Source organism: Triplophysa rosa, linkage group LG22, assembly GCF_024868665.1.
Source record: "Triplophysa rosa linkage group LG22, Trosa_1v2, whole genome shotgun sequence".
Lineage (NCBI taxonomy): Eukaryota > Metazoa > Chordata > Actinopteri > Cypriniformes > Nemacheilidae > Triplophysa > Triplophysa rosa.
In genome coordinates, this window is record NC_079911.1 from 15,257,423 (window position 1) to 15,284,089 (window position 26,667).

General features: G+C 39.1%; 1 protein-coding gene across 5 annotated transcripts in view; it reads left to right on the forward strand.

The window, feature by feature from the left end:
• The window catches only part of stard13a (StAR-related lipid transfer (START) domain containing 13a), a 50,134-nt gene extending 27,990 nt beyond the window's left edge, over nucleotides 1–22,144 (forward strand). For 4 of the 5 annotated variants that reach the window (XM_057321359.1, XM_057321362.1, XM_057321361.1 and 1 more), the window contains 13 exons: nucleotides 6,842–6,913; nucleotides 8,073–8,154; nucleotides 10,360–10,423; nucleotides 12,356–13,686; nucleotides 14,283–14,453; nucleotides 15,115–15,274; nucleotides 15,359–15,557; nucleotides 15,700–15,913; nucleotides 16,441–16,555; nucleotides 16,744–16,989; nucleotides 17,504–17,721; nucleotides 18,099–18,275; nucleotides 18,823–22,144. In XM_057321359.1, coding sequence (XP_057177342.1) covers nucleotides 6,842–6,913; nucleotides 8,073–8,154; nucleotides 10,360–10,423; nucleotides 12,356–13,686; nucleotides 14,283–14,453; nucleotides 15,115–15,274; nucleotides 15,359–15,557; nucleotides 15,700–15,913; nucleotides 16,441–16,555; nucleotides 16,744–16,989; nucleotides 17,504–17,721; nucleotides 18,099–18,275; nucleotides 18,823–18,940 — 3,167 coding nt within the window. In that variant the 3' untranslated portion in view covers nucleotides 18,941–22,144. Of the gene's footprint in view, nucleotides 1–1,598; nucleotides 1,745–6,841; nucleotides 6,914–8,072; nucleotides 8,155–10,359; nucleotides 10,424–12,355; nucleotides 13,687–14,282; nucleotides 14,454–15,114; nucleotides 15,275–15,358; nucleotides 15,558–15,699; nucleotides 15,914–16,440; nucleotides 16,556–16,743; nucleotides 16,990–17,503; nucleotides 17,722–18,098; nucleotides 18,276–18,822 lie in introns of those variants that run through there. The other variant, XM_057321363.1, reaches the window with a different exon arrangement.
• The last annotated feature ends 4,523 nt before the right edge of the window (nucleotides 22,145–26,667 follow it).

Genomic DNA, 26,667 nt, shown 5'->3' on the forward strand with positions numbered 1-26,667 from the left:
ATGTTTCTTCCATTCTGTGCAGCTCTTACCTGTAATTCCAGTACAACATTAAAAAATGAAAGAAATGGCAATTTTTTTGTCAAAATAAAGCTTTGTGCGCGTGTGTTCCTGGTAAACCCATTTGGTCCCCACAAAGATAATACTACCATTTATTGACCTCACGAGGACATCTCCATGGGGAGAACAGCTTATAAATAATAATGATTGTTAATTTTTAAATATTAAAATGCACAATGTTTTCTGTCAGAGTTAGGTGAAAGGGTAAGAGTTTTGATTTATACGGTATAAAAATCATGTCCATGAAAGTCCCCATAAAACATGGAAACCGAGCATGCGCGCGCGTGTGTGTGTGCGTGTGTTTGGTGTCACAAGTGCTGTATGAAACATCATGTATTGTGCTGTACACAACTGTAACTGTCTCAAGTTAACTGTCTTAACTTTTGGCTTTAACTTACTGATCAAATAATAAAACTGTAATGGCAGTAGTATGGTTAATTTCCAAGGTGTTATAAAGCTACCCAATGTGGTTTTGTTTGAGGGACAGCTCTGTGACCTCAGTGTGGGTTCAGTCTTGACACTTTTCTCTTGCTCTTGGTTGCCCTCTATTGGCTTAAAAGAGATTTGAGAAGCAGGTGAATATGATACATTTATTAGCCGGCATTAGGTTGGTCTGCTTGTTATGATGCACTTGGAGCTTGACTGTGAATGATGATGATTATAATAATGGATTTTTGGTAATGCAAAGGCACTTTGGCTACTTTAATTATACATTATCTTACTACTGCTTCACATAGAATAGTATATATTGTTTCTTATTAGTTATTGTAGTTGTGACCACTGACTCTCTTATAAGTCCCACATTCCCCAGCCCGCCATTTCTGTTTTTCTTCCCATCTCTCACACACACAGCCTCAGACGTGCAGCCTGGTCTTGTTCTCCGAGGGGAATGTGTGAAGACTCTGGGGAGTTTGCCCAGAGATACTAAGCTCGCACTTGACCCTCTGGTATCTCTCTCACACACACATGCACAGCCATCTCTTCTTTCTTCTGTGTTGTTATTCTTTTGTGAATCATTCTTTTTCTCTGTTTTTGTTTCTTCTGTTGTACACACCTGTGATTTCACATCGATTCTTACAACTGTGCAAAGCATTGTTTAACAACACCAAGTTCTTCCTTGTCTTGACTTGTTCTTAATCTTAACTTGCAATGGATTTTGCTTATTTTTTTCACATAACTATTGGCATTCCCACCGATACAACCACACAATTACCTTTAATTGTGTCATGATGACTGTGGTCAAATTCCTTCCCTTGGAATTTAATTTGTGTTATTCTTATTTCTTTCTGCTATTGTTTTGTACTCGTGTCCTACCTCATGTATCTCTCTCTTTCTCGCTCGCTGAATTATGTCAGGGTCTGGGAACAGGTTGCATCTCCAGCTGCGAGTGTGTGCATTTGATCGATGGTTGTGAAGGTATCAGCACATGTTCATTTTCTCACGTGTTCATGGGCGAGGGGTGGGGGGCGAAGCCCGTACATACTCCAGCTGTTCGGAGGCGGTTCAGGGAGGACGGAAGAGGCACATAAGCATTAAAGTCCAGAGTTGTGTGTCGAGAGTCTTCGACAGAAAGGAAACGGGGCAGAAACGGGCTCTTCAGAATAAATAATGCTGTGTGTTTGACTGGAAACTCCACTGTGGTTTTAGGAGCATACCCGTAACCACAGGCTGCAGCTGATGCCTAGAGGTACCACATCACAGATTCTTACTGTAACTTTATAATATACTGCATTTTTAAATGGTTTTGCTCATTTGCATGGATTTCGCAGAGTCTTTTTTCTGTTGTTTATATAAGCATGTCTATAGAAACCATTTAATCTGTTAGGTATTTGTGTTTGTTTAGTCATATGTTTGTTTTAGTGTCTCTGTATTTTTAGAGCTATTGAAGAAAATGTTATTGCTCAGTTTTTGTGTGTTCATGTGTAAAGCATTTTCTCATATTTTTATCCTAAAATTGTTAGGGTGTCTTTCACAGTAGGAAAACGAGGAGTAGAAGACTTAAAGAAACTGTTAACATCCTAAAAAAAGAGGCCTTATGATTTTCCTAGCACATATGACTTTCTTACAAGTTAAACAAAATAATATTTTTAAGCAAACATCTAAATGCTAATTACATCTGTCAAAGTTTGAAATTACAAAAAGCACAGAATGACAAAAAATGTGTCAATTTGTCCAAATCTTCGGACATCATGTGATAGCTTTGTTTGAACTAAACAAAATTCAATTTTAATTTCTCTGTTGATCTCCATCTTTTGTGTTCCATGGAAGAAATTAATAAGAGTCTGGAATGATGCTGAGTAAACAATAGCACAATTTTATTATTTAAATTATTTTTCTTTAGGCAGAAGTATTAAATACTTACTGCTTTCTAGGAGAAATATACTGTTCTCAATATGATTGATATTTCCTTCTGATTTGCTTTCTTTTGAATAAGTTCGAACATGAAGGACATGGTTCATACTGCTGGAATTTTGGAGTCATGTTAAATAAAAAAAACTTCCTTATGATCCTAGTGGATGGATGTCAAATCACTTTAGCATGTGTGGGAAAATGGCAGTGGCCCAAATGTGTTGCTGTGTGTGTTTGTCTGTATTAAGTGTGTGTGCTCTGATGAGCAATGCAGAAACTGTCTAGAGAGGTCTCATGGGAGAAGTGTGTTTTTGTGTGTGTGTGCGTGTGTGTGTGTGTGTGTGTGTGTGTGTGTGTGCGTGTGTGTGTGTGTGCGTGTATGTGTGTGTGTGTGTTAGTAGTTGTGTTTCCTTTTGGTTGTGTGCACTGAGATGAAGAGTAGACTACTTAGGATAGAAGTTAAATGCTTGTGGAAGAGGATGCATTATAAAGCTTTAGAGGGGCATTACTGACTAGGTGGTCTCATCTACGTGACAAGTGTGTCTTGTATAAAACACGCACATACTGTACACATCACCTTGTGTGTATGAAATTTAGCAGCATCTAGCGGTGAGGTTGCGAATTGCAACCAACAGCACACTTTACCGCTAACCCCTCTCTTTCGAAGCACTACGGTGGCAGACAAAGGACTAAGATGTCGTCATGTTTTCGCTTCTTTGTCGAAAGAGATAACGTATTTAGGAAACGCACTCGGTAGAGCAGTTTGTCCGTTTAGGGCTACTGTAGAAACAACATGGAGAATTCCACGTAAGGGGACCCGCGGTGTATGTAGATAGAAAAAGCTCTAAGGTAATAAAAACATAACGCTTCATTATGTAAGGACTTTATACACCTCTCAAGACATAGCTATGTTGCATTTCTGTCAATAGATCCCCCCAAAATGACACATTGGACCTTTAGGATAGAGTATGTGCAACTGACTGCTCATTTACACCAGTTGGTACTTTCCAAATAAAATAGCTTAGTTAAACTTTTCATTCAGTTGTGGAGTAAGTCATAATTTCCAGACTAGACATTAGCAATGATGTGCGTGTCTGTGTGTTAGAGCATTTGTGTAAAAAATAAATCAAATAAATCTGAATGTTCAGGCCGTGTTCACACTTGACTTCTTTTTTGAAGCAGCTAGCGTCTGTTTTACATTATAATCCTATGGAGTATACAGTGTTTTCAAAAAAGTCCTGAGCGCTTTTTTAAACGCCAGCACCAGCGTCTTTTTCTGCAGCTCAGAGGGTCTTTTGACTCTTCTGAGAAAAAAAAAAACGCCCTACGTCAAGCACCTTTTTAACAGCTAACCAACTACAGCGACCTGTCGTTTCCATAACAACATGCGAGGAACGTAATTGCTCGAGAAGGCTTAAGCTCGAAATAATAAAATGGTGGCCGAAACGCCCGTTGGAGCATAGTTTTGTATAAATGTAAGTCTAATTTTCACTTTCAATAACTTTTGATTGATTGCATTTCTAGTGAGAAATTTGTATTGTAGTTTTTAAATATGTGATTGGTTATAGCAAAGACGCTCTCTGTTTATAATTCAATTAGAATTCCGTTACGCTGCCTATGACGCCTGTCTCTCTAAGTTGCCTTCGTGCACAAATGCTATCTTTGAACATTGCCGGCTGCTATTTGTAACCACAAAGCTGCGAGCATCTTTTTTTACTAAAAAAGCACCATTTTTAACTTTTTCTTGTCAAAAAAAGATTAGATTGTAGCTTGCGTCATTTCCAAATCCTGTTTTCTCCTCTTTTTACATCATTTCCTGTCCCATATACACATGTATATTAACAAAAGTTTAAAAAAAATTAGAGTGGTCACTTTGGTCACCAGTATTCACAAAATCTCGGGACATGCTGGAATGTCATTCCTTTACAATTCACACCTTTTCACTTTTATAACAGGAATGGTAACCTTGTTAGCTTAGTTAGTTGCCTTGTTAATTCTTAAATGAAAAAAGAAACAGGAAGAGCTTTAACATTTGGCTCGGAGTCGCCCTCTGTAACATTCAGCACTGTCTTTGGCTTGAAGAGCAGGGGGCTCAATAAAATCAAAACCAAAGGAGCAAGAGAGAAAAAAACAGTAAGACCCCCAAAAAGTCTTTGTGGGCTTAGTTGACTTTTAAGGACACGAGTTCTATGTTTTTATATAATCGGAGGTCTTGCTCGATCAAAACAAGAATGCCTTTGATTTTGCCCTGCGCCCTGTGGCATCCAGTCTCTGCGTGGCATCCGTGCCCGCTGCTCTGTCTCATGGCGCGCTGCCTGTTGTCACGTCGAGGTGAGCAGGAATGTCGGGAGGGTCAGGAGGGCCTAGGGCTTTTGTGCATTTGGACGGGGACGATCACACTCTGTGACTTTGTGTTTGCCGTTTCTGTGTCGTGCCATTTTTTACCGGCACCTCTCCATGGTTCATTGTGCAGCCTTGTGCGACCGCTGTTCGGTTGACTCTTGTTGTACATGTGCCTTGTGCGCTCGGGTTGTGTAGAGGTTGATTGGTTTGAGCACCTTTTTGTGTCAGGTCGGCGGGGGGACATTAGATATTAGCGGTATGTGTTAATTAAACTCGCGGTGGTTCTTTATTCCCACGCCTTTGAGGACCACTGGCTCGGGCCAACCCAGAATCCCCTCTGAGCTTTTGATTCTTTCTAATGTTCTGCAAAACAAGCCCAGTGGTTGGGCTTCATTTGACAGCTTCATTAGTTTACCACTGATCTGAGACCAGCACATTATCTGAATTCTAAAGTCAATGTTGAAAGCAAAGGGGAGGTCGAGGTTAATGAATCCCAAATCAAACCAACAACAATATGTATGTATTGAATTAATTGGATTATAAAAAGTGAGTGTTAACAAATGACGACGTACTGTATATGACATCATATATTTTATATTTAAACTTTTGGAATATTGAAGAATAATGTGATGTGCAATGACTTGCTAAATAATGCAATGTGATAATGTTTTAAAACTAATTGTAATTATATTACATGCATCAGAAAAAATCTGAACCAACCCCACACTTTGACTATACGTTGTTGTTATTGCAGAACGGCACGACTGGCCAATCAGAATCAAGTATTCCAGAGCGCCATGTAATAAATCATCATAAATACTCATGTACAGTAATATCATGTTTCCTGCACACTCACATAATTATATCATTACACTATTCATCCACTGCTGGTATTATGTTGGATCTCTTTTCTCCTTACGTGATGTGAAAGCTTTAACTCTTGTAAGCAAACAAACAAATCATAAATTAAAACAGATGAAACGTGCAGTGGTGAATTAGGGGGTCTTTTTCTGTCTGTGACAGCATGGTCGACTGCACCCGCTGAGTTTTTTCGTTGATAGCAGTGTTTGCAGTCTATAAAAGGGCCCCATCGTGTCTTTCTGTAATTGCTTCCATGTGTGATTGGGATTCTAAACACTAGACATGTTAAACATGTATTGAGAGATCAGGTTTTTTACATGTACATTTTAATACACAAGTGATTATGCTGTTAAACTTTCATAATGATGCTTTAACTTAAATATTCTTAAAGGGATAGTTTACCAAAAAAATTAAATAATTTCATCACCCTTATGTCATTGTATTACTTTCTTTTCTCTGCAGAACTATAAAATAAGTTATTTGGAAGAATGTTAATACCCAAACGACATTGGCCCCCATTGATTTCCATTTTATGGACAGAAATGAGACATTTCTCAAAATATCTTCTTTTTGATCAATGTAAAAAATAACAGTTTTAAGTGATGAGAAATATAGACATTTGGAAGAGACTTGAGGAAGAGAGTTTGCTGGATCAGTTGGTGGAGTTATTCTCTATGCTGACTTTAGGACGTTTAGAAAAGATGAGATGCTCAGATATGAGACAGACGCATGTTTTCTCAACATTAAAAGCAATGAGCACATCCAGTATATAATAATAACCTCACAAGATTTTATCTTTACATTAATGAATAGTGCTGTTTCTTAAACCGTTGTGTTTAGAGAGAGATTTCTGCAGGCTTTAAGGGGTTCCTGTTCAGCAAATGTGTAATTTAGCGCAAGTATGTGGAGAATCTTGTACGAGAGTATATAATTGTCGGATTGTGGTGAGATCATTTTCTGAAACATCCACTTTCAGGGCTTATTTTGAGAGACGCTTTGTTTCTACGGATCATTGTCAATGAAATGTGGAGAAAATGGACCTAGGGAGAAAAACACACATGAAAGAAACACATGTCTTTTTTTACCTTTAAATGTAATGTTCTTGTGTTAATAATTGTTTTTCTGATGTATCAGCCTGGCAGATATCCGTGGATTTTTGTTTGTGATGTGGTTGAACTGAATTGATCAAATATACAGTTGAAGGGTCATGTCATTGTTTGTTTATTTTCAGAAATAGAAGCAAAGGAGGCATGTGATTGGCTGAAAGCGGCAGGATTCCCACAGTATGCCCAACTGTACGAGGGTAAGAAATGCAAATCATATCTATAAACACACACACGCAGATCTGTCAAGGACTCGGTTGTTGATTCGGTTGCCTCAACAAATGTTTCTTGTGTGGTTGCAGCTGTGTGGTTAAATCACTGTAAAAAAATTAGGACTGCGGTAGGGCGAGAGACACCAAGAGAGAAGTTGACTTCTGTTCAGTTTAAAATCACAGCTATCCCATCATCCCGCCTCAGCTGGGTGGACAGAAGCCACATCGCAAACATGAACTTTGAATTTTCTTTATTTTTTATTCGGTTATATAGAATAAAAACTGCATTTACCCTGCGTCTGCGTTTTCCCTCTCTTTTTTCTGCTAATTTTGGGCGAGCTATTCACATCAGGCTGGAGTTTATATCCAAGAGGAGGAAGAGGTCATGGGAAAAAGTCTTCATTATCACTGGCGGAAAAATGCAGGCTCTTGCCTCAGACTTCCGCCCAGGCCAACAGAGGGGTCAGGAGGATGCTTTCTCTCTCTCTCACTCGCTCTAGCTTGCTCCCTTTCTCTGTTCCCCTGACTCCTACTTTACGTCAATGAGCGATACAATGTAAACAATTCTATATTTAATGTCAAGTAAATTCAGGTTTCCTAGTTTTTCTCTCATGAGAAACTCAAAAATGGAAGACGCTCGATTTGGCCGTGTGAGGTCATGGTGACATCATGACATAAACAGAGCGCTCCAAAATTCCAAATGGTGACCGTTCATCACGCCTCGCTGTTCATTTGTATCGGTATCTCCTCACTTTGCTAATTGTCGGCATTTGTTTCAGCTGAAGCGTGGGAGTGCTGGATAACCCTAGGATGGGTTTCAGAGTCGTGTGTAATGTAATCAGTGAGGGCACGTCTGCCAGAAAGGCTTGTTTCTTTATGAGAATTACACCACAGCTGCTGTGAATCTGTGATCCTTCACTGAACCTCTCCAGATGTCTGGCTGGGCTGACTGGAGAGACTTCATATCTATTTATTCATCTGTTTGTTTGTTTATGTGTTCCTTACTTTTGGTTTTGATTTGACTGTATATAAAAATGTAGTGCACTTACAAGCACGTTAAGTGATCGTGATCACGTATATGTGTGTAATGTTACACTTCTTCTTCAACAGCACAAAGAAGTGATCTGCTTTCTGTCTTTGTATGCAGATTCCCAGTTTCCCATTGAAATATCCGCAGTCAAGAGGGACCATGACTTTCTCGACAAAGATCTTGTGGAGCCTCTTTGCCGGTAAGATTTAAGGTCTAGGACTGTCTGTCCGTCTGTCTCATGATAGTGAAGAAAACCGTGATATGAGATAAATTGCTAAACAATGCAATATTTGATATGCAATACGAGTTACAATTTCTAAAATCAATTTTGTATTTAAATATATTTCTATCTTTCTAGCTTTCTATCTGTGGTATCTGTCTGCATATCTACTGTATCTGGCTTTTTGTCTGTCTACTGTGTATGTCTGTCTATCTACGGTATCTGTCTGCCTGTCTGCGGTGTGTGTGTCTACGATATCTGTCTGCCTGTCTACGGTATCTGTCTGTCTGTCTACGGTATCTATCTGTCTGTCTGTCTGTCTACGGTGTCTGTCTGTCTGTCTACGGTGTCTGTCTGTCTGTCTACGGTATCTGTCTCTCTGTCTACCTATCTGTCTCTATATCTGTCCATCGGTCTATCTACTGTAGCTGTATGTCTACTGTGTCCATCTGTCTGTCTACTGTGTCCGTTTGTGTGTCTACTATGTCAGTCTGTCTATCTGCTGTGTCAGTCTGTCTATATACGGTATCTGACTGCCTATCTACAGTATCTATCTGGCTGTCTAGATACTGTATCTGGCTGTCTATCTATATCTACTGTGTGTGTATGTCTGTCTGTCCGTCTTGTCTATCTACTCTATCTGTATGTCTGTCTGTCTATCTATGGTGTCTGTCTGTCTATATATCTATATCTGTCTGTCTGTCAAGAAAGAAAAAGAAAAGAGGGAGTGGTAAAGAGTTTGAGACAGTGAGTCTTGTCGTCTGCCTGTCTTGTAGTCTACAGGAGGGAATATGATACTTTTCTTTTCTTTTTTTGCTTTCTTCTACAGTGCAATAAGATAAGTAAATAAGAAAAGTAAGATGTTTCAACAAATGTTGGTAGCTAACCAACAAATCCAAACTATCTTTTTGGCTGATGTGTTCGTAGAATGGCATTTGTGTGGTTAGTCTTGTATGTCTACTCAAAAATCATGCCACTTTCTTCCTAAACCTTTTCACAAGCAAATGTGTTTGAAGAAACATCAACTGCTCTTTTAAGACCCCAGCTAATCTCCACCCTTCATTTCCCCTCTTCCCAGTTTGCAAGTACGAGAAAGCTCAGCGGCACTGGCCTAGTGGCGACCCCACCTCTATAGCTGTCTGACCCATGTCCTTCATAAAGTCTGTCCCCTTCTCTGATGCTTTGATCCCTAATGCAGCCCCCATGTTGCTGGCTCTGATGTTCCTCTCAAAGGCCTGAGGGAGCGCTGGGGGTTCGGGCTGGCAGTAGAGGCTAGTATAACAGATGGTTGTGTGTATGTGTGTGAAACAAGGCCCGGGAGCGCTGAGGGTTTCTAGCAGGTTGTCTCCTTTTCTAATGCCGGTAATGACCGCGTTAGTGAGATCTGACAGCTTTACTGTCCACGAATACGCAGACACACGCACACAAACACGCTGCTTTTGAGAACGGTCTCTCCTAGCATGTTAATGGCATTTTATTGTCACTCCACAGACATGGATGTTTACGCGTGTTTATGTAGCCATCTGGATGTTTAATTGGGCTGGAAAATGCCGAATCGCATGACAAAGAAATGTAAAGAGAACCCTGATTGCTTCAGAGATACAGCACAGAGAGCTTATTATCCATGTTGATGTCATATTGGAACCTTGTAGGGTGTCAAAAATAACAAGTCCGGTTTTATAGGTGAAATAATGGCTTGTTTGTGTCTGGAATGGGTATAAAATGAAGGAGTCTGCACTCTCTTGTCGAGATGTGGGTAAAGGGTAAAGGAACGGAAAATACGTCTCCAGGGGTGAAGATCACTCAGATTAGGACGTTAAAGGGAGTTTTAGGGTTACATCAAAGGGTAGGTGGGCGAGAAGGTGGACTGCCCCCCCTCCTCTCTCTCTTTCTCTGTTTTTCCTCCTGCAGTCCAACCAGAGACTCGTTCATTCATAGGCATCTCCTGTAAGAGATTAGAACCTACAGCTGCCAAGCTGTCTCGTCACTCAATCCATCAGCCAATCAGGATGCAGATAGTTTCTTGAAATGTATACCTGCGTGTAGAGAGGCAAGCAGAGGTTAGACCAGCGTAGGATATACAGTGGATTATCTCTCTCTCTCTCTCTCTCTGGCTGTATGGTGTCTTTGTAGTGGATGATGAGAGTGATTGATGTATCAGTGACCGAATCTTCTGTCTTCCAGTCGACTCGACACTCTGAACAAGTGTGCCTCCATGAAACTGGACGTGAGCCTCCCCAGAAAGAAAGTGAGTCATTTACAGCATCGTACTCAACGTTTGTTTTGTTGTTTTCGGTTCTTGGTTATTTTGGGTGATATCACCCCAAAATCCAAATTTTAAATAGGAAACTGTAGAAAATGAAGCTTGTTGTAGTGCAAATTGTAAAAAAAAGTCTGGACATAATAAAAAAACAGGATAAGTAAGTATTTTCATACAAAATGTTATTATTTTGGGGTGAAATGTGACATGGATATTCACCCACTGACCCGGTTCCAGAGTTGTTACAGTTTTATTTTCAGTTTTATTGTTGTTTTATTCCTATTTTAAGTTAGCTTGTATTTTTATATTTTTAGTTTTAATGTTAATTTTAGTTTCATTTTTAGCTGTTTTTGTTATGTGCTTTGGTCTTTTTTTTCTTTTACTGTATTATAAGTTTAATACAATTTATTTTCATTTTAGTTTAATTTTTGTTTATTTTTAGTTTGTTATTTTTAATAATTTACTAAATTATTTCATTTAATTGCTTAGACAACATTTCAAATTTTAGCTTAGTTTGTCAAATCATATTTAGGCTGATATTTTTTATTTTATTTTAATAGATTTAGTAAACAGTGATAGTTCATCCCCCCCAAAAATCTTTCATCAATTACTCACCCTCATCATTTCAAACCCGTATGACTTTCTTTCTTCCGCAGAACACAAAAGAAGATTTTTTCCCGAACAACAGCGGCACCCATTCACTTCTATTTTATGGACACAAAACCAATTACAAATGAATGGGTGCCGGTTAACACCATTCTTGAAAATACATTTATATTACATTTAGTCATTTAGCAGACGCTTTTATCCAAAGCGACTTACAAATATCTTGTTTTGTGTTCTCAAAAGAAAGTCATACAGGTTTGAAATAACAAGAGGGTGAGAAAATGATGACAGAATTTTTATTTTTGGGTGAACTATCACTTTAAGTAATCTATTTTTGTCTGTGAAAATCTGTATGGGTTTGTAATGGATTATTTGCTCTATAAACTGCATAACACAAAGTAGATTACAGTAAAGAGCAGCAAAGAGAATTGATATTGTTGCTCAACTTAAAAGCGTCAGTTTAATCTTTAGTTGCACATAGGTTATGTTTCTTAGCTGTGTTTCTGACCCTCCTGACTGCTGATGTCTCAGACATATGAAACAGGTCTTTTCTGGGTGTCGTTGTTGCCAATGATATCAGACAGCAATCTGATCCCTCTTATTTTCCTGTCCTCTTGCTTGACTGATATTTGTGAATTCCCCAAACCAACTTAAATGACTTAAGGGATGTTTTTGAAGTAGTTGTCCTGACATTTTTTAAATACCACAAGCCTGTTTTGACATCATCATTGTTATCTAGCTAAATCCATCAGGACTGATTTTATAAATAGGAAACTGGTGAAAGTATGAAGTGACAAGAACGTATAAGAGATTCCTCCTGTGCTGTGAGATTATGTATCCATGAGTTATTTAGAAAGGTCTAGATTTTGCTTTATTTTTTCTATAAAACAGTTTTATAGATTTAGCAAATAAAAGAATCTGTCTGTTCATGTTTTAAAGGGATAGTTCACCTGAAATGAAAAATTTGTGCCTTTCAAACCTTGCGTGTGACTCTTTCTTCTGTGAAACACAAAAGAAGATATTTTGAGAAATGTCTCTGTGGTTTTGTGTCCATACAATGGAAGTCAATGAGGGCCAGTGTTGTTTGGTTACAGTATCAACATTCTTCAAAATATCTTCTTTTGTGTTCTGCAGAAAATCATACAGGTTTAAAATGACATGAGGGTGAGGAAATGATGACAGAATGTCCATTTTTGGGTGAACTATCCCTTTAAAATTGGCATTCATTACACATAGTAATGAATATACATTTATTAGAACATTCTTATTGAACTCTCAAGTTAAGACTAGTTGTGTGGTTTCTTCTCTGTCCAGAGTGAGGACTCTGATGAGGAGGACCTGTTGGCCATCAGCACTAGATGGACGTTTGAGCGGAACAGTCGCCGCTGGTCACGTCTGCAAGACATCGATTACCTCCTGGGTAGAGCGGAGGAGCGAAGCCCCTCAGAGGTCGGCGAGGGTTTGCGGACCACCGTGAGCAGTGAGAGCATTCTGACGGACCTGAGCGAGCCGGAGATCTGCTCCCTCCACAGCGAAGACTCCTTGTCCGCCATGCCCGATTCTGCCTCGCTTGCCCCACTGCACTTACCTAGAGACCTGCCTCATTACGGTTCACTTCCTGCCAAGAGCAGGCGACGCGGACGCACGCGCGCCAAAGACTTCCTGCGGAGGATGGAGACAATCGGTCGGACGTGGGGCCCGGCAATGGGCCGGTCAGAGCGACGCTCTTTGGTTATCAGTGCTCCAGTTTTACAAAGCGAGCCCCAGGCGTTGAAAACTTTACATTGTGTTCAGATCTTCAACGGCGAGCTTCCAATCGCTGAAAATACACCACTGACTAACAACTGCGCGAATTCACTCGCCAGCAGCGAGGCGAGCAGTCAATCGGAGACCAGCGGCAGTGCCGGAAGCACACCGAACACGAAAGGACGAGGTTTGAAGTTTCACACTCCTGGTAAACGTGCAGGCGTCTACTTGGAGGATATCGATGTTCTCGCAGGCGCCCCCCAGAGGAGGAGACCGGTAGAACAGAGCCGTAAACATGACTTCCACTCCTATGAGGAGCTATTGGTGCACATCCCAAAAGATCACAAGCCGGGTACCTTCCCCAAAGCTCTCTCCATTGAGAGTCTGGCACCGTCGAGCAAGGAGCACCTTATAAGTTGGAAGGTCATGAATTCAGAACAGCAGCCGCTGAAGAACAGGAAACTAGGTGGAAGGGATCACCGGCCCGTGACTCGCTGCTGTCCGCGGGGAAGTCGGATCAGCGTGTACGACAACGTGCCCGGCTCGCACCTATACGCAAGCACGGGGGATTTACTGGATCTGGAGAAGGAGGATATATTCCCGCACTTAGATGACATTCTGCTGCATGTGAATGGCCTGCAGCAGATTGTAGACCATTGGTCTAAAAGCGTCTTGCCGGAAAGTGAAGGGGCGGGGGGAGAAGAAAGCAGGCCGGACCAGAGGATTACAGATGGCCAGTCCTCCAGTCAAATCACACTGGATTATGAAGGGAACTCGGTAATCGGCCTGACCACGTCAAGCGACGGGAACAGAGACGGGGTTTCGCTAAATGACACAGACACTTCCAGCATCAGAGAGAGGAGAGACTCAGGGGTGGGAGCATCTCTCACACGACCACGGTGAGACCACGGAGAAATCGTAAAGTGACATGTACTAGCATGCGTATGAAGTGCTGTTTAAAGATTTGAAGCTTGTAAAATTACTTTGTGTCTGTGGTTCCTCCACAACTGAAAAAAGTTGTAAGTTCAAAAGTTCAAAATGTGCTTTATTTATTGTGCATTTAAGTAGCTGTAAATTGGAATTCGTTTGCGTTCTTTATAGCATTGCTGTTCTTCCAAAACCTTATTATGTCCAAATTGGCTGTTTTTCAGGTCATGGACAAAACACTGTACTATGTAAATGATTCAATTATGTGTTGTTGGTTAAAGTTGACTTTTTAATACTTAGATATTTGACAAACATGAAGGGTGACTAATAGTAATCATTTATGGCAAAAAATAAAAATGTCAAAATATGGAGATATGAGGTTTCAGCAGTGATATACAGGTTGGTATGAAGTTGCTAAAATGAGATGATTGTATTTTATTTTAAGCTATGAAGTCCAAATTCTGTACCTGCCTCTTTAAAAAATGTAACAATTTTCATCCTTGTTTTTATTTACTGTTTTACTGTTTATCTTTTCATATTCAGATTTTCATTCATGTTTTGTTTCCAGGTTTAGATGGCCCAGCTTCAGGATGTCAAACCTTCTCTGCCAATCAGGAATCTCATTACAGATATCCAGCCAATCAGTGGGCCAGTTTAGCTTGCTGCAGAAGTTCTCTTTACTGCGTCTCACTGCTATCATGGAGAAATACTCCATGTCCAACAAGCACGGCTGGACTTGGTGAGTTATCTACAAAATAAAACTGAGATGAAAAATGAGAACATTTTATTAAATATAGAATGAAATTAAACGGATAGTCTACTTTTTTGACAAATTTGTTGTAATTTATTCACTTACAAGGGGTTCAAAACCTGTATATCACTCTGTTCTGAGTAACACAAGAGAAGATATTTTGAGAAATGTGTCAGTGGTTTTGTGTCCATACAATGGAAGTCAATGGGGGCCAATGTTGTTCGGTTAACAACATTCTTCAAAATATCTTCTTTTGAGTTCTACAGAAGAGAAAGTCATACAGGTTTGAAATGACATGAGAGTGAGTAAATGATTTTAAATGTTCGAGTGAACAATCCCTTTAGGTCTTCAAAGAATGTGAGGTTCTATAGTCTAAATATAGCTTTAAGGGTCTCTTAAATACTAGATAAATGTACCTAAACAGCTTCATTACATAGATAAGAGCAAGGGTCTCCTGAAAAGTCTTGGAAAGTCCCTGGGTGGGATGTCATCGGGGAATTTCTTCAGCAGAAATGTGTATCATCAGTTCTGACGAGACCTTTGCTATTGTCAGATGACACACTAATCAAGTCGTGTTGAAACTCTAAAGTTTGTGGAGCAAACATCTCATTTTACCATCACAATCCACAATGTGTGTTTTCATTCTTAGGTCAGTTCCTAAGTTTATGAAGAGGATGAAGGGCCCAGATTATAAGGATAAGGCGGTTTTTGGAGTTCCTCTGATTGTTCACGTGCAGCGCTATGGACATCCTCTGCCCATCAGTCTACAGCTCGCGCTGCGCTATTTAAGGAGTCAGTGTTTAGACCAGGTACACAATTTGATTCACATCTGCATGTTTATTGATTATAAGATTCAGACGCTCAAGTTGTCAAAATCGATCGTTTTGTTTTAGGTCGGCCTTTTCCGCAAATCTGGCGTGAAGTCTCGCATTCATGCTCTGCGGCAGATGTGCGAAAGCTCTCCGGAAAACGTCAGCTACGAGGACCAGTCTGCGTATGACGTGGCCGACATGGTTAAACAGTTCTTCAGAGATCTGCCTGAACCTCTCCTCACCAGCAAGATGGGAGAAACCTTTCTTCACATATACCAATGTAAGACGCATTTGCCAGATGTTTTCAAGCGTTACATTACCTGGGAATCGAACCCATGCTCTCCCAGTTCTAGGAAACGTTCTCGTCTGATGGATCGTTCAAATCCCTCGCATACTTAATACTACTCTCACTATCCATCCAGATGTTCCTAAAGAACAGCGCTTACAGGCTGTCCGGGCCGCCATCATGCTGATGGCTGATGAAAACCGTGAGGTCCTGCAGACGCTGCTGTGCTTCCTAAAGGATGTCACTTCTTCTGTTGAGGAAAACCAGATGACCCCGATGAACCTGGCGGTGTGCCTCGCTCCGTCTCTCTTCCACCTCAACATCATGAAGAATGATAACCTGTCACCAAGGTAACCGAGAGGCATGTTGTTTCAGAGGTTCAGAGGGGTGATATAAGGAGGAAATCTAGAAGGTTCTTGTGTATGTCCAAGTACATATGGATGTGTTAGGAACACACGTCTACTTTGTCATTAGGACTCAAGGGCCCCGAGATGCTGTGAGGAGGCGTGAAGTGTTTTATTATCCAACTCCCCCATCATTGTCTTCATTAAAGAGCCTTAACGTGACACAGAGCAGACGCACTGCCTTGGGGTCCAGACATAGGAGGAGGTGTGGATTTGGTTTTAATGGAATGGAGTAGTTTACATCAGACTCTGCTTAGACGGGGAGGGGGGGTGTCACGAGACCCACGTCTTTGTATAAACGTGCGACGTGTGTATTTTCATTTGTCAGGCAGAAATGTTCTCAACTGTTTTCATTGGTCTGATTAGAGGAGTTTGTTAATGTATACTGTGTTAGTTTACAATTCACATGCGTGACCTTATGGCAGTGTAACTGAACGTGATTACATGTATATAATGGCTTTTATCGTGTTTAGGTCTATTCAGAGGAAGTATGCCACGGGGCGGCCTGACCAAAAGGACCTGAATGAGAACCTTGCAGCCACTCAGGGGCTTTCCCACATGATTGCTGAATGCAACCACCTGTTTGAAGTACGAGCAACACCTGCTGACTATTAGACCGAGCGCAAGCCTCTTGTTCATTCTTTTTGTTTGTGTATATAAGACAAAAAATTTGATGACAAATTTTGACGCACTTAAAGCTGATTTCATTATTCTAAACGTGTACAAATGTAAGTGGTAGAGTTTTAGGGTACTTATTTTGTGCTGTGTTTTTGTAGATCCCACAGGAGATGGTGTCTCAGTCCAGGAACTCATACATGGAAGCTGAGCTGCTGGCGCCCTCTATAGACGAGCTCTGTAAAAGACAACCGCAACAAGATGAGGAGGAGGAGGAAGAGGTGGAGAGCTCCTATCACTCTTACCTGGAGAAGCAGGTACAGAATCTGATAAAAGACAGCAAGGATAGAAACAAGGGATGGGTGACTAGAGCAAACGTCGACAATACAGAGGTCTCATTCAAAAAGGTGAGAATATATTACATACGTGACCAATATTTGTATGAATGTTTACTTTAAGACCTATTAAAACTTACTGTTTTTCATTTTTTATTATTTACTGTTATTGATATTATATTACTTTTAATTTTAAATGTAATTGTTATTATATTATATTATATATACATTTGTATAACACTCCTATGTTAAAAATATATACACAAACTAATTTTAAACCCCAAATGATTTATAATGATTATATGTAGTTTACTTTATAGACATACTTGTGTAGATAATGTAAATAAGTGTTATACTTTTTTTTATCATTAAATATATATAATTTCAATGTGTATACGCCATACAATTAAATGTTATGTAATATGGTGACAATTAATGCCGTACAATTAAAAATATGTCATTGTAAAAAGTACAAAAAAATCTATGGGTAAATTGTTAATAAAAGAATGATCAAATTGATTTTATGGTGAATTTTTGTATCTAAATAAATACCGCCTTGATAGATCAGTGTTGTTTTTTGTGACAGGTGGGAGATGGGACCCCATTGAGACAGTGGCGTGTGTCTGCAGAGGTGGAGGCTCCTCCATCTGTGTTGCTGAACCGCATTCTGCGGGAGCGCCATCTATGGGACGGTAACCTGCTCCAGTGGAAGGTTCTGGAAACTCTGGACAAACAAACTGAGGTGTATCAGTATGTGCTCAATAGCATGGCCCCTCACCCCAGCAAAGACTTTGTGGTGCTCAGGTGAGACTGTCATGCAAACATTGAGCGTTAGTCATAAAAGGCATAGTTCACTTACAGTATATATGACAATTTGGTTATTATTAATTTACTCAACGTCAGACGCATTTCATTTCAACATATTAAGCTATACACGATTGAGTCATTGTGATTCTCAGAAATCGGATGTCATGAAGGTTTTACATACCCTGGCTGAACAGCTGGGCATTCATGAAATATTACTGAAACTATACAGTACATGTTATTTAATAATGAATACATTTTGCGCTTGGCAGAGCAATACCTTCATCTGACTTCATTAGAACCTTTAGCTGTCTGTCCTTGTTTTCGTCCTGGTTTTTGTTTTGATTATATTTGTCATTTCAATCTTTTTCGTTTAGGACGTGGAGGACAGATTTGCCAAAAGGCGTGTGTGTGCTGGTGTCAGTATCGATCGATCGTGAGGATGGAGCGCAGCTGGGGGGAGGGAGAGGGGTGGTTCTGGAATCGCAGTATCTGCTGGAACCGTGTGGTTCTGGCAAGTCCAGGCTCACACATAAATGCAGAGTTGATCTGAAGTAGGTGCACTTAAAATAACTTGCACAACATTCAAAATTCTGTCATTATTTAGTCAAAATCTGTAAACGACTCTTTCTTAGGTGGAACACAAAAGAAGATATTTTGAGAAATGTCTCAGTGATTTTGTGTCCATACAAATGAAGTCAATGGGGGCCAGTGTTGTTTGGTTTTCAGCCTTCATCAAAATATCTTCTTTTTGTGCCCTGCAGAAGAAAGTCAGTCATACAGGTTGACATGAGGCATGGATAAATGTTTTTATTGTATTAGTTAGCTGCATTTTTTTGTTATTATGGCTTAAATCAAAACAAACCAACTGCAGTTTGATTGATATTAATTAGAATGCACAATAAAAAAACATTTTTTTTACCTAGTTATCTCATTTAGGAAATAAACTCTTAATTATTTTGGGCCAAAATATAACTTTAAATGATTCCTAACCATAAAGCATGTGATATGGTGAGTGTAATATTAAGCACCTTAAACATGTTAATACTGGTTACATAGAATTATGTTATATTAACTGTAAATTTGTTTGTTGTGTATCAGAGGCAAGTCTCCAGAGTGGTACAACAAAGCTTTCGGCCATATCTGTGCTACTGAGGCCGTCCACATCCGCAACTCCTTTCAGACTGTGGATCCCGAGGGCCCAGAGACCAAAATCTGAGAGGCTATGTGAAATCATGGTTGAACTGGGATGTTGTTCTGCATCAGGCCAAATGGTCACAGAACATGAACTGGGCCAGCATAAGTAAGAAGAAAGGAGATTCTAGAGAGATTAAGAAAGTTGAAGGTTTTAGTGTGTCTGCTCCCAAACAACAACAAACTGCCATGTCTCTATGGTGTAAAACGTCTTTAGTGTTTTTTGGATTTGTTTTAAACCCTCATAATGTATTTAATATGGACTGTTTAATGTAAATTTGTGCCGCTGTTCAAAGCTGCCACTTTTGACACGTTGGCATTTGCTGTTTTGGGAAGTTTGATGAGGAGAAAAGAGGGACAGAGAAGGTGACAGACAGTCTCCACTGTAGCCATGAATCCATGCCTGTGCCGTAGCGCCGCTTCCTGTTGTCCAGACTGTTGGACAGGTCTGCTTTGAGTTTGACCTCAGCAGGCAGCTTTAACTAGAGCAAAGCTTACAGCAGTTACATACAGATGTGAATAACAAACCACCTCATGCTATCAAAACACAGCAGGTCTGGTATAGCGTTAGTGAGCTGAGCAAAACCACTGCGTCCTTATGACGTTTGACCGTATTTAGGTACGTTATTCTCTATTCTCTTTTGCCATTTATTTATAAATCTATATTTAAGTGTTATATCCCCTAGTCCTTTGAATGAAGCTAAAGTTAAAATGATTTTTTTGTCATTAGAATTTGTATTGATGTGAAGTATTTACTGACAATACTCGTGATCAGCCCTCATTGTTTCCAAGTTTCGTTTTAAGAAATGTTCTGTTTATTCATAAAACTGTGGTAATATTCTTTGATTATTTTGTCCCAGGTAAGCAATAATGTATTATGATAAATTCAGTATTGGGCATTTCTGACTAGGCAAAATGAATATGTTACGCCTACAAAAAGTAAGGAAAATTGTAAATAATATAATGTTTGTTGCAAGCATGTCATTTAAAATTATTATTATTATACAGTATGTTGTCACTCTATGATGTCTAGGACATTAATTCATTTCACTGCTTCTAAGAAGCGTCACGTGTCAATTCGCAGAGTTGTACGTTTGTGTGTAAATGTGTATATAATTCACTGTGTATATGTTGTACATAAATAAGGCTTATTAGCAGATTTGTCTGTTTTTATGTTTGTTTTTGTTCCTCATATCAATATATGTTGGGTGAATTATGTTAGAACCGCCAGCTGGTCAGTCGCAGCGAGGATGATATACGTCATCACGGCTCAAACCGCAGTAAATCAAGTCTTGGAACAGTAAATGTGGAAAATAACACCTCAGTCGAGTTTGCTTTCTTTATTTGTATGCAAGGCATAGTTTAGTTTGGAAAAAAACAATTACCTGACAGTCGAAACGGCATTATTGCCAAAAGTTACGTTTCGAAAGTAAGGTGTGACGTGCTAACAAAAGCCTTTTAATTAACGCCAAAAGAACACGTACAATGGGAGACATTTTTTAAATGAATCCGACTCCGATTCGTTTAAAAGAATCAGCGACTTCACAACTTGAACGGAAGCTCTACCACCAGATGGCGCTATTGATGCATCACATGCGCATTTGGATGTGTCTTGAAGATTTTTGTGCCCAATTATTACAGGTACATTAGAATAATATAACCAAACAATAAAGGTAGACAGCAATTTAAAGGTCACAGAACTGTTCATTTGTTTCTAAACGACACGTCCAATTACTAGCAGGGATTGTTTTTTTTCTCTTGGGTCTGCAGAATCCTTAGGATTTATTGATCCACACACTTTTAATAATACATCTAAACAAAAGCCGGTATGGACAGCAAAGGACACATACAGCAGACCATACATCATCATTAGCTAACAGAAAAAGATGTGGCATGTCTTTTTATCCGTTTAAATCGTAGGTGTGTATTATAAAGAAGGTTATGTCGTCACAAAAGTGCCCTGTTTTTATTAGATTAGGACTTGATTTAATGGGGCTTTCTTGTTAATCCAGGAAACCCCCTTTTCATTTTGTGTCAGATGAATAAATCCTTAATTTTATCCCAAATGTCTGTATAAACCTAGTGGTAAAAGAAACCTGTAAGAGAACAACATCACTTTCCGTAAGTCTGACAAATCCAAGCACAGCAATAAGGTTATTAATAAATAAAAGATACATGTATTATTCATATTTGTGGGGGGGTGAGACAGACACTCTTCATGGATTGCTCGGTGGCTAATGTTTAGTCTAGCCTTTACAAAGCAGACCATTTTATTTCATAAACAGACCTACCAGCTTCAAGCAAACACACAGAACATATTGACTAAACGTAATGTGATAAAAAAGTAAAAAAATAGACATTTACAAACTAACATGGCTAATATTTGTCTACCCTGCTAAACAGGCTTTTAGAAAATCAACAAGAAAATAACTTTTTAGTGGAAAAAAAAACTGCCACCATATAAAGACTACAAAACCTGACTTTCTCCGCTCCTGTTTATTTTCACTCTTTCATGTATTTAGACTTGACAAAGTGTCTGTGTGATGGCTGGATACATACATAATGTGTACTGTACTGTACATCTGGAGGAAGAAAGAGAGTCAAAGACAGATGTAAATACACGGACCCAAAACGAGACGGTGACAGACGCTGCAAAAGAGAGACATACAGTTGCCGTGGCTACCGTTTTGTTCATGTCACTGATTTTCTCATGTCTTCTGGCCCTGCAAGCACTCTCCTTTATTTTCTATTGTTTCCATTTTTCATTCCACACAATACACAGTGTTATCTGTATTCTGTCTAGATGACAGGATTGCAGGGGTGCACAACGTCTGCTTTTTTCTCTCACCAGCTGGATTAAACTCACTGAACTCCAATGTTTCTTTATCATTCTATTGTTATATTCTCAACACGCACCGCACGAACTGTCTGTTCTGTTGTTGTTGTTGTTAAGAATGAATGATTCACGATTTTAGGTTATTTGCTTTTGTTTCGAGGTACGCGGTTTGTTTGTAATATCAAGGATAGTCCAAAAACGCACAATTGAAAATTTAAGATACAATGAATGGTGGTATAGCCTATTGCTCCTTATAATGAGAGCAACTGTGTGCCAAGCGAAAAAATGAATCTAATCTGTTTTTCTAACCAGGCATGTTAACGCAATAGGTTTCTATTTCTGCTGGGAAGCCCAGCGCCAAGTAAATTCTTACTGAGCCAACATCCAGCTGTACAATAAACATCTAATATATTCTAATGGTGTGATTCTGTCCTGCCGTGCAACGTTTACACTTTCAGTGTGAACGAGCTATTTACTTCACAATCACTGTAAAACATGTTGCAGCTGTTGATGATTCAATCTGTGATTTTGGACCAATAGGAGTTCATTGTGGGTGTGGCTAACCAGGGATTTGATTCTGTAGAAATCATGGGCTGTGTACGAAATTGCCCCTTAAACCCTTATTCACTATTCCGTACATTAGTTCACTAATATAGTCCACTTTAAGGAGCGGGTGAAAACGAGTGAGTAAATTGGGACACTATGCACTGGAAGCGCTGCGGGCGCCATCTTCTGCCGCGACGCGGGAATTCATACAGCGCGAGCCTCACAATAGATGGCTAGCAGGTAGCCGTGAGTGTACGTCGGTTGTATACTCGTTATTATGATGCATCATGGGATTGAATGAGGGCACTCAATAATGTCCATTATGAATTCGGACACCACTAATAATGGATGTCCCCTCAAATAGTGCACTATATAAGGGTATAGGGGGCTATTTCGGACACAGCGGGTTCATATCATCCATAGTGCTATGACTCATAATGCTTGTTGTTTTCTTTCCGTCTAATGGCGCCAGAAACACAATCTAAATACTCAGACACAGTTTGGTGTATACAATTTACAGCATCTAGTGGTGAGGTTGCGAATTGCAACCAACGGCTAACTCCACTCCTCCCTTTCGAAACACTACGGAGGCTGACACAAAATTAAGATGTAGTCACGCTTTCGCTTCTTTGCCGAAGGAGATAACGTATTTACGAAACACGCTCTGTAGAGCAGTTTGTCCGTTTAGGGCTGCTAAACAACATGCCGAATTCCATATAAGGGGACCCGCGGTGTATGTAGATAGAAAAAGCTCATTCTAAGGTAATAAAAACAACGCTTCATTATGTAAGGTCTTTATACACCTCTGAAGACATATGTATAGCATATTGAATTTCTGTCAATAGATCCTCCAAAAAAATTAACAATGGACCTTTAATTTATGCCAGATTTGAAAACATTTTTTTATGTTTCTTTGTTTATGTTTTTCTAGTGTTTGAATAATTCGTTGTGCAAACCATTGAAAAGCTTTTGGTCCCTTGGAAAAATGAAAATTGCTATGCTGTTCTAGGAATAGTCTATAAGTACATGCCAAGTGCCTTTCATCTTACAGTATGCCTGTCTTTCAATCATACGCACACACACACACACACGCGTATGCACACACACATCCTATGAATCACATCCACTCCAGGATTTGACCAATTACCCATACCTCTCATTAGTGAAACCTTTTACCCTGTCAGGCGAGCACCAGTTCCTGTGATAGCAGGTGCTTCAGTCCACAAAGAACTGTGTGATCATGCACAAGCTGTTGCACATTCACTCAGTTTACATTCACTATTGTCACAGTGTATATATGTACCTGTCACAACTGCTAAGATGCTAGACTGCTATCATGTTTAATACAGTTTAATATTATTTACTTGGTGTAGAATGATTCCTGTATGTCATGGTATAACTAACCATTTGGAAATATATTGCTGTTGTCCTCCTGAAAACTCATATCTCCATATTTCATGATTTTTATTTTTTGCCAAAAATCATCATTATAAGTCACCCTTTATGTTTATCGCTGGGTTTTGCAAATATCTAACCAACAGAACATATCAAAAAGTGCTTGACAACACAGTATTTAATCATATACAGTGTTTTTTTACATTTTCTGAAAAACAACAAATTTGGACATCCAAGGTTTTGGAAGGAAACGGACGATAAGTTTACATACATAATCAGTGGTCAATAGCATTTACATGATTGATCCTGATTTTGACAGTATGGATATATAGTACAATGATTTTCTATATTGTTTGTGGCATGTGCTCAGTAATCAATGAACAATCACCTTCCAGCAGCTTGAGTCACACATCTCAGTTGTGCAGAGAGAAACAATGAAAGCATTCTTTAGATTATCACACAAAGAAAGCATTTCAGATGTTTCAGGCCCTTTTGCTTTGCGAAAGTGACAATGTCAGTTGACTAACAATTCATTGGCTAAAACAAAAGACTTGTTCCTCTGTGTGACTGTGTGTGAAACAAAGTGTAAGACAAACTAATTTGTTTATATATATGTGTCAATGTATATACTGTATGTCTTATAGAAGTAGGCTGTGTATGTGTCTCACAACCCATTTGTGACCCTGGATCACAAAACCAGTCTTAACGTGAACATTTTTAGTAAAAGCCAAAAATACATTGTGTGGGTCAAAATTATCGATTTTTCTTTTATGCCAATAACCATTAGGATATTAAGTAAAGATCATATTCCATGAAGATATTTTGTAAATTTCTTCCCTAAATATAATAAAACTTTATTTTTGTGAGTGGATTTCCTGCCACAGTGCCTCTGATTAACAACTTCAAAGGCAATTTTCTCAATATTTAGATTTTTTGCACCCTAAGATTCCAGAGTTTTAAAAGGTTGTATCTGCGCCAGATACATCAATAGAAAGCTTTATTATTGAGCATTCAGATGATGTCAAAATCTCAATTTCAAAAAAGTGACCCATAAGACATGGTTTTGTTGTCCAGGGTCACATTTTTGCTTTAATTACATATCATTTAAAACTATTTATACATTTATTTTTTATATTTTAACTAAAACGAGATATACGCTTAAATTCGATATACAATATCATATTTTACTAAAGCATCTCTCCAGGGTGTACTTTGCCTGTGGTCCGAAATGCTGGGATAGGCTTCAGCCCTCTAGCAACCCTGCAGAGAATAAAGGGGTTTGGAGAATGAATGCATGAAAATTATTACTGTAATATGTGTTACTGCATGCATTAAAAAACATTATAAATCATAAACTTTATGATATAGAAGTAAAATAACAAGAAACAAAAGTGAGACAAACCAGTGCATATGTGTGGCTGTTGGATGTGATATAAATTCATTGTGCCCTTTCCTTTATCCTGCCAGCGTTCAGCACCTCACATACACAGACAGGGTGAAACTGTAAAGCGACAGCTCATTGTCCTCTCTCTTTTTACACTGTCATCTCTCTCTCTCTCTCTCTCTCTCTCTCTCTCTCTCTCTCTCTCTCGCTCTTTCTCTTGTCCGGCAAAAGAACATCTCTTTGGTCACTGTGTATTTTCTCATCTTATTCTCTTGAAGTGTTCTTTAAAGTGAGAGGTTGTTTGCGTTGGAGTGAGCTGCTTCTATTTAAAAGTTCCTTATGATCTTCACAGAACCTGCGGATTCCACCTTACTTCCATAACACGGAACGCACAACAAATATAAGATGCATGTCTGTGTCGGCCCAAGCTAATTCATTTCCCATTCACAACGAAATGAAAAAAGTACAGCAACAGCTGGGTCCCTGCTGAACATGTAGTGTAAAAAAAACACGCCGGCACACACATTTTGGTGTCCACTGGGACATTGCTGACCTATGATAACCAGAAAACAGCATTTAAGATGCCAAAACAAAGACATGTATGGGATACATAAGTCAGAAGATAAGTAAACAAAACCATAACTTCCTAAAATGTTGCAAGTCATTTTGTAACTATTGAATAAAGATGCCAGATATTTTATACTCATCAATGCACAAATTTTAAGGATATATTATTTGTTTAGAGGTCTGGCTTCAATTACAGTATTAATATTTTGGAGTGCATTGAACAATACTAAAGGTCCAATGTGTAATTTCTTGGAGGATCTATTGACAGAAATGCAATATAATATAATACACATAACTATGTCTTCAGAGGTGTATAAAGACCTTACATATTGAAGCGTTATGTTTTAATTACCTTAGAATGAGCTATTTCTATCTACATACACCGCGGGTCCCCTTACATGGTGGAATAATTCGGCATGTTGTTTCTGCAGTAGCCCTAAACGGACAAACTGCTCTCCATCGGCAAAGAAGCGAAAATGTGACGACATCTTAGTTCTGTATCAGCCTCCGTATGCTTCGAAAGGGAGGGGTGGAGTGAGCTGTTGGTTACAATTCACAGCCTCACCACTAGATGCCGCTAAATGTCATACATTGGACCTTTGAAAGTTTTGTTTACCTACATTTTTTTTACAAGGTATTCTATTCTATTTTATTCTATTCTATTCTATTAATAACTTAAAAACTTCCACCAATAATGATGCAATAGCTATTTAAATGATTCCTATTGCAACCTAAAATATTTTATATTGAGCCTCAAAATGATTCTATGTATAAGAAATATCTTTTTTAAGAGTGTACAGCTCTGCTAACATCACAAGACATTCTAGCATAACAGTGCTGTCTTTTGCACAGACACTTTTGGCATAAATGTAAAAATCTAGTTGACAATACTTTCTTGTACATTCCTTTGGTAGAAAAGTGTCTGGCAGAAACAAGTGTAGAACGTTGAGACGTGCTCACATCCCAAAACTTGAATCTGTAAAACATCAACTTTGTGTTTTCCCCTGTTGTTGTGAGTCCAGCG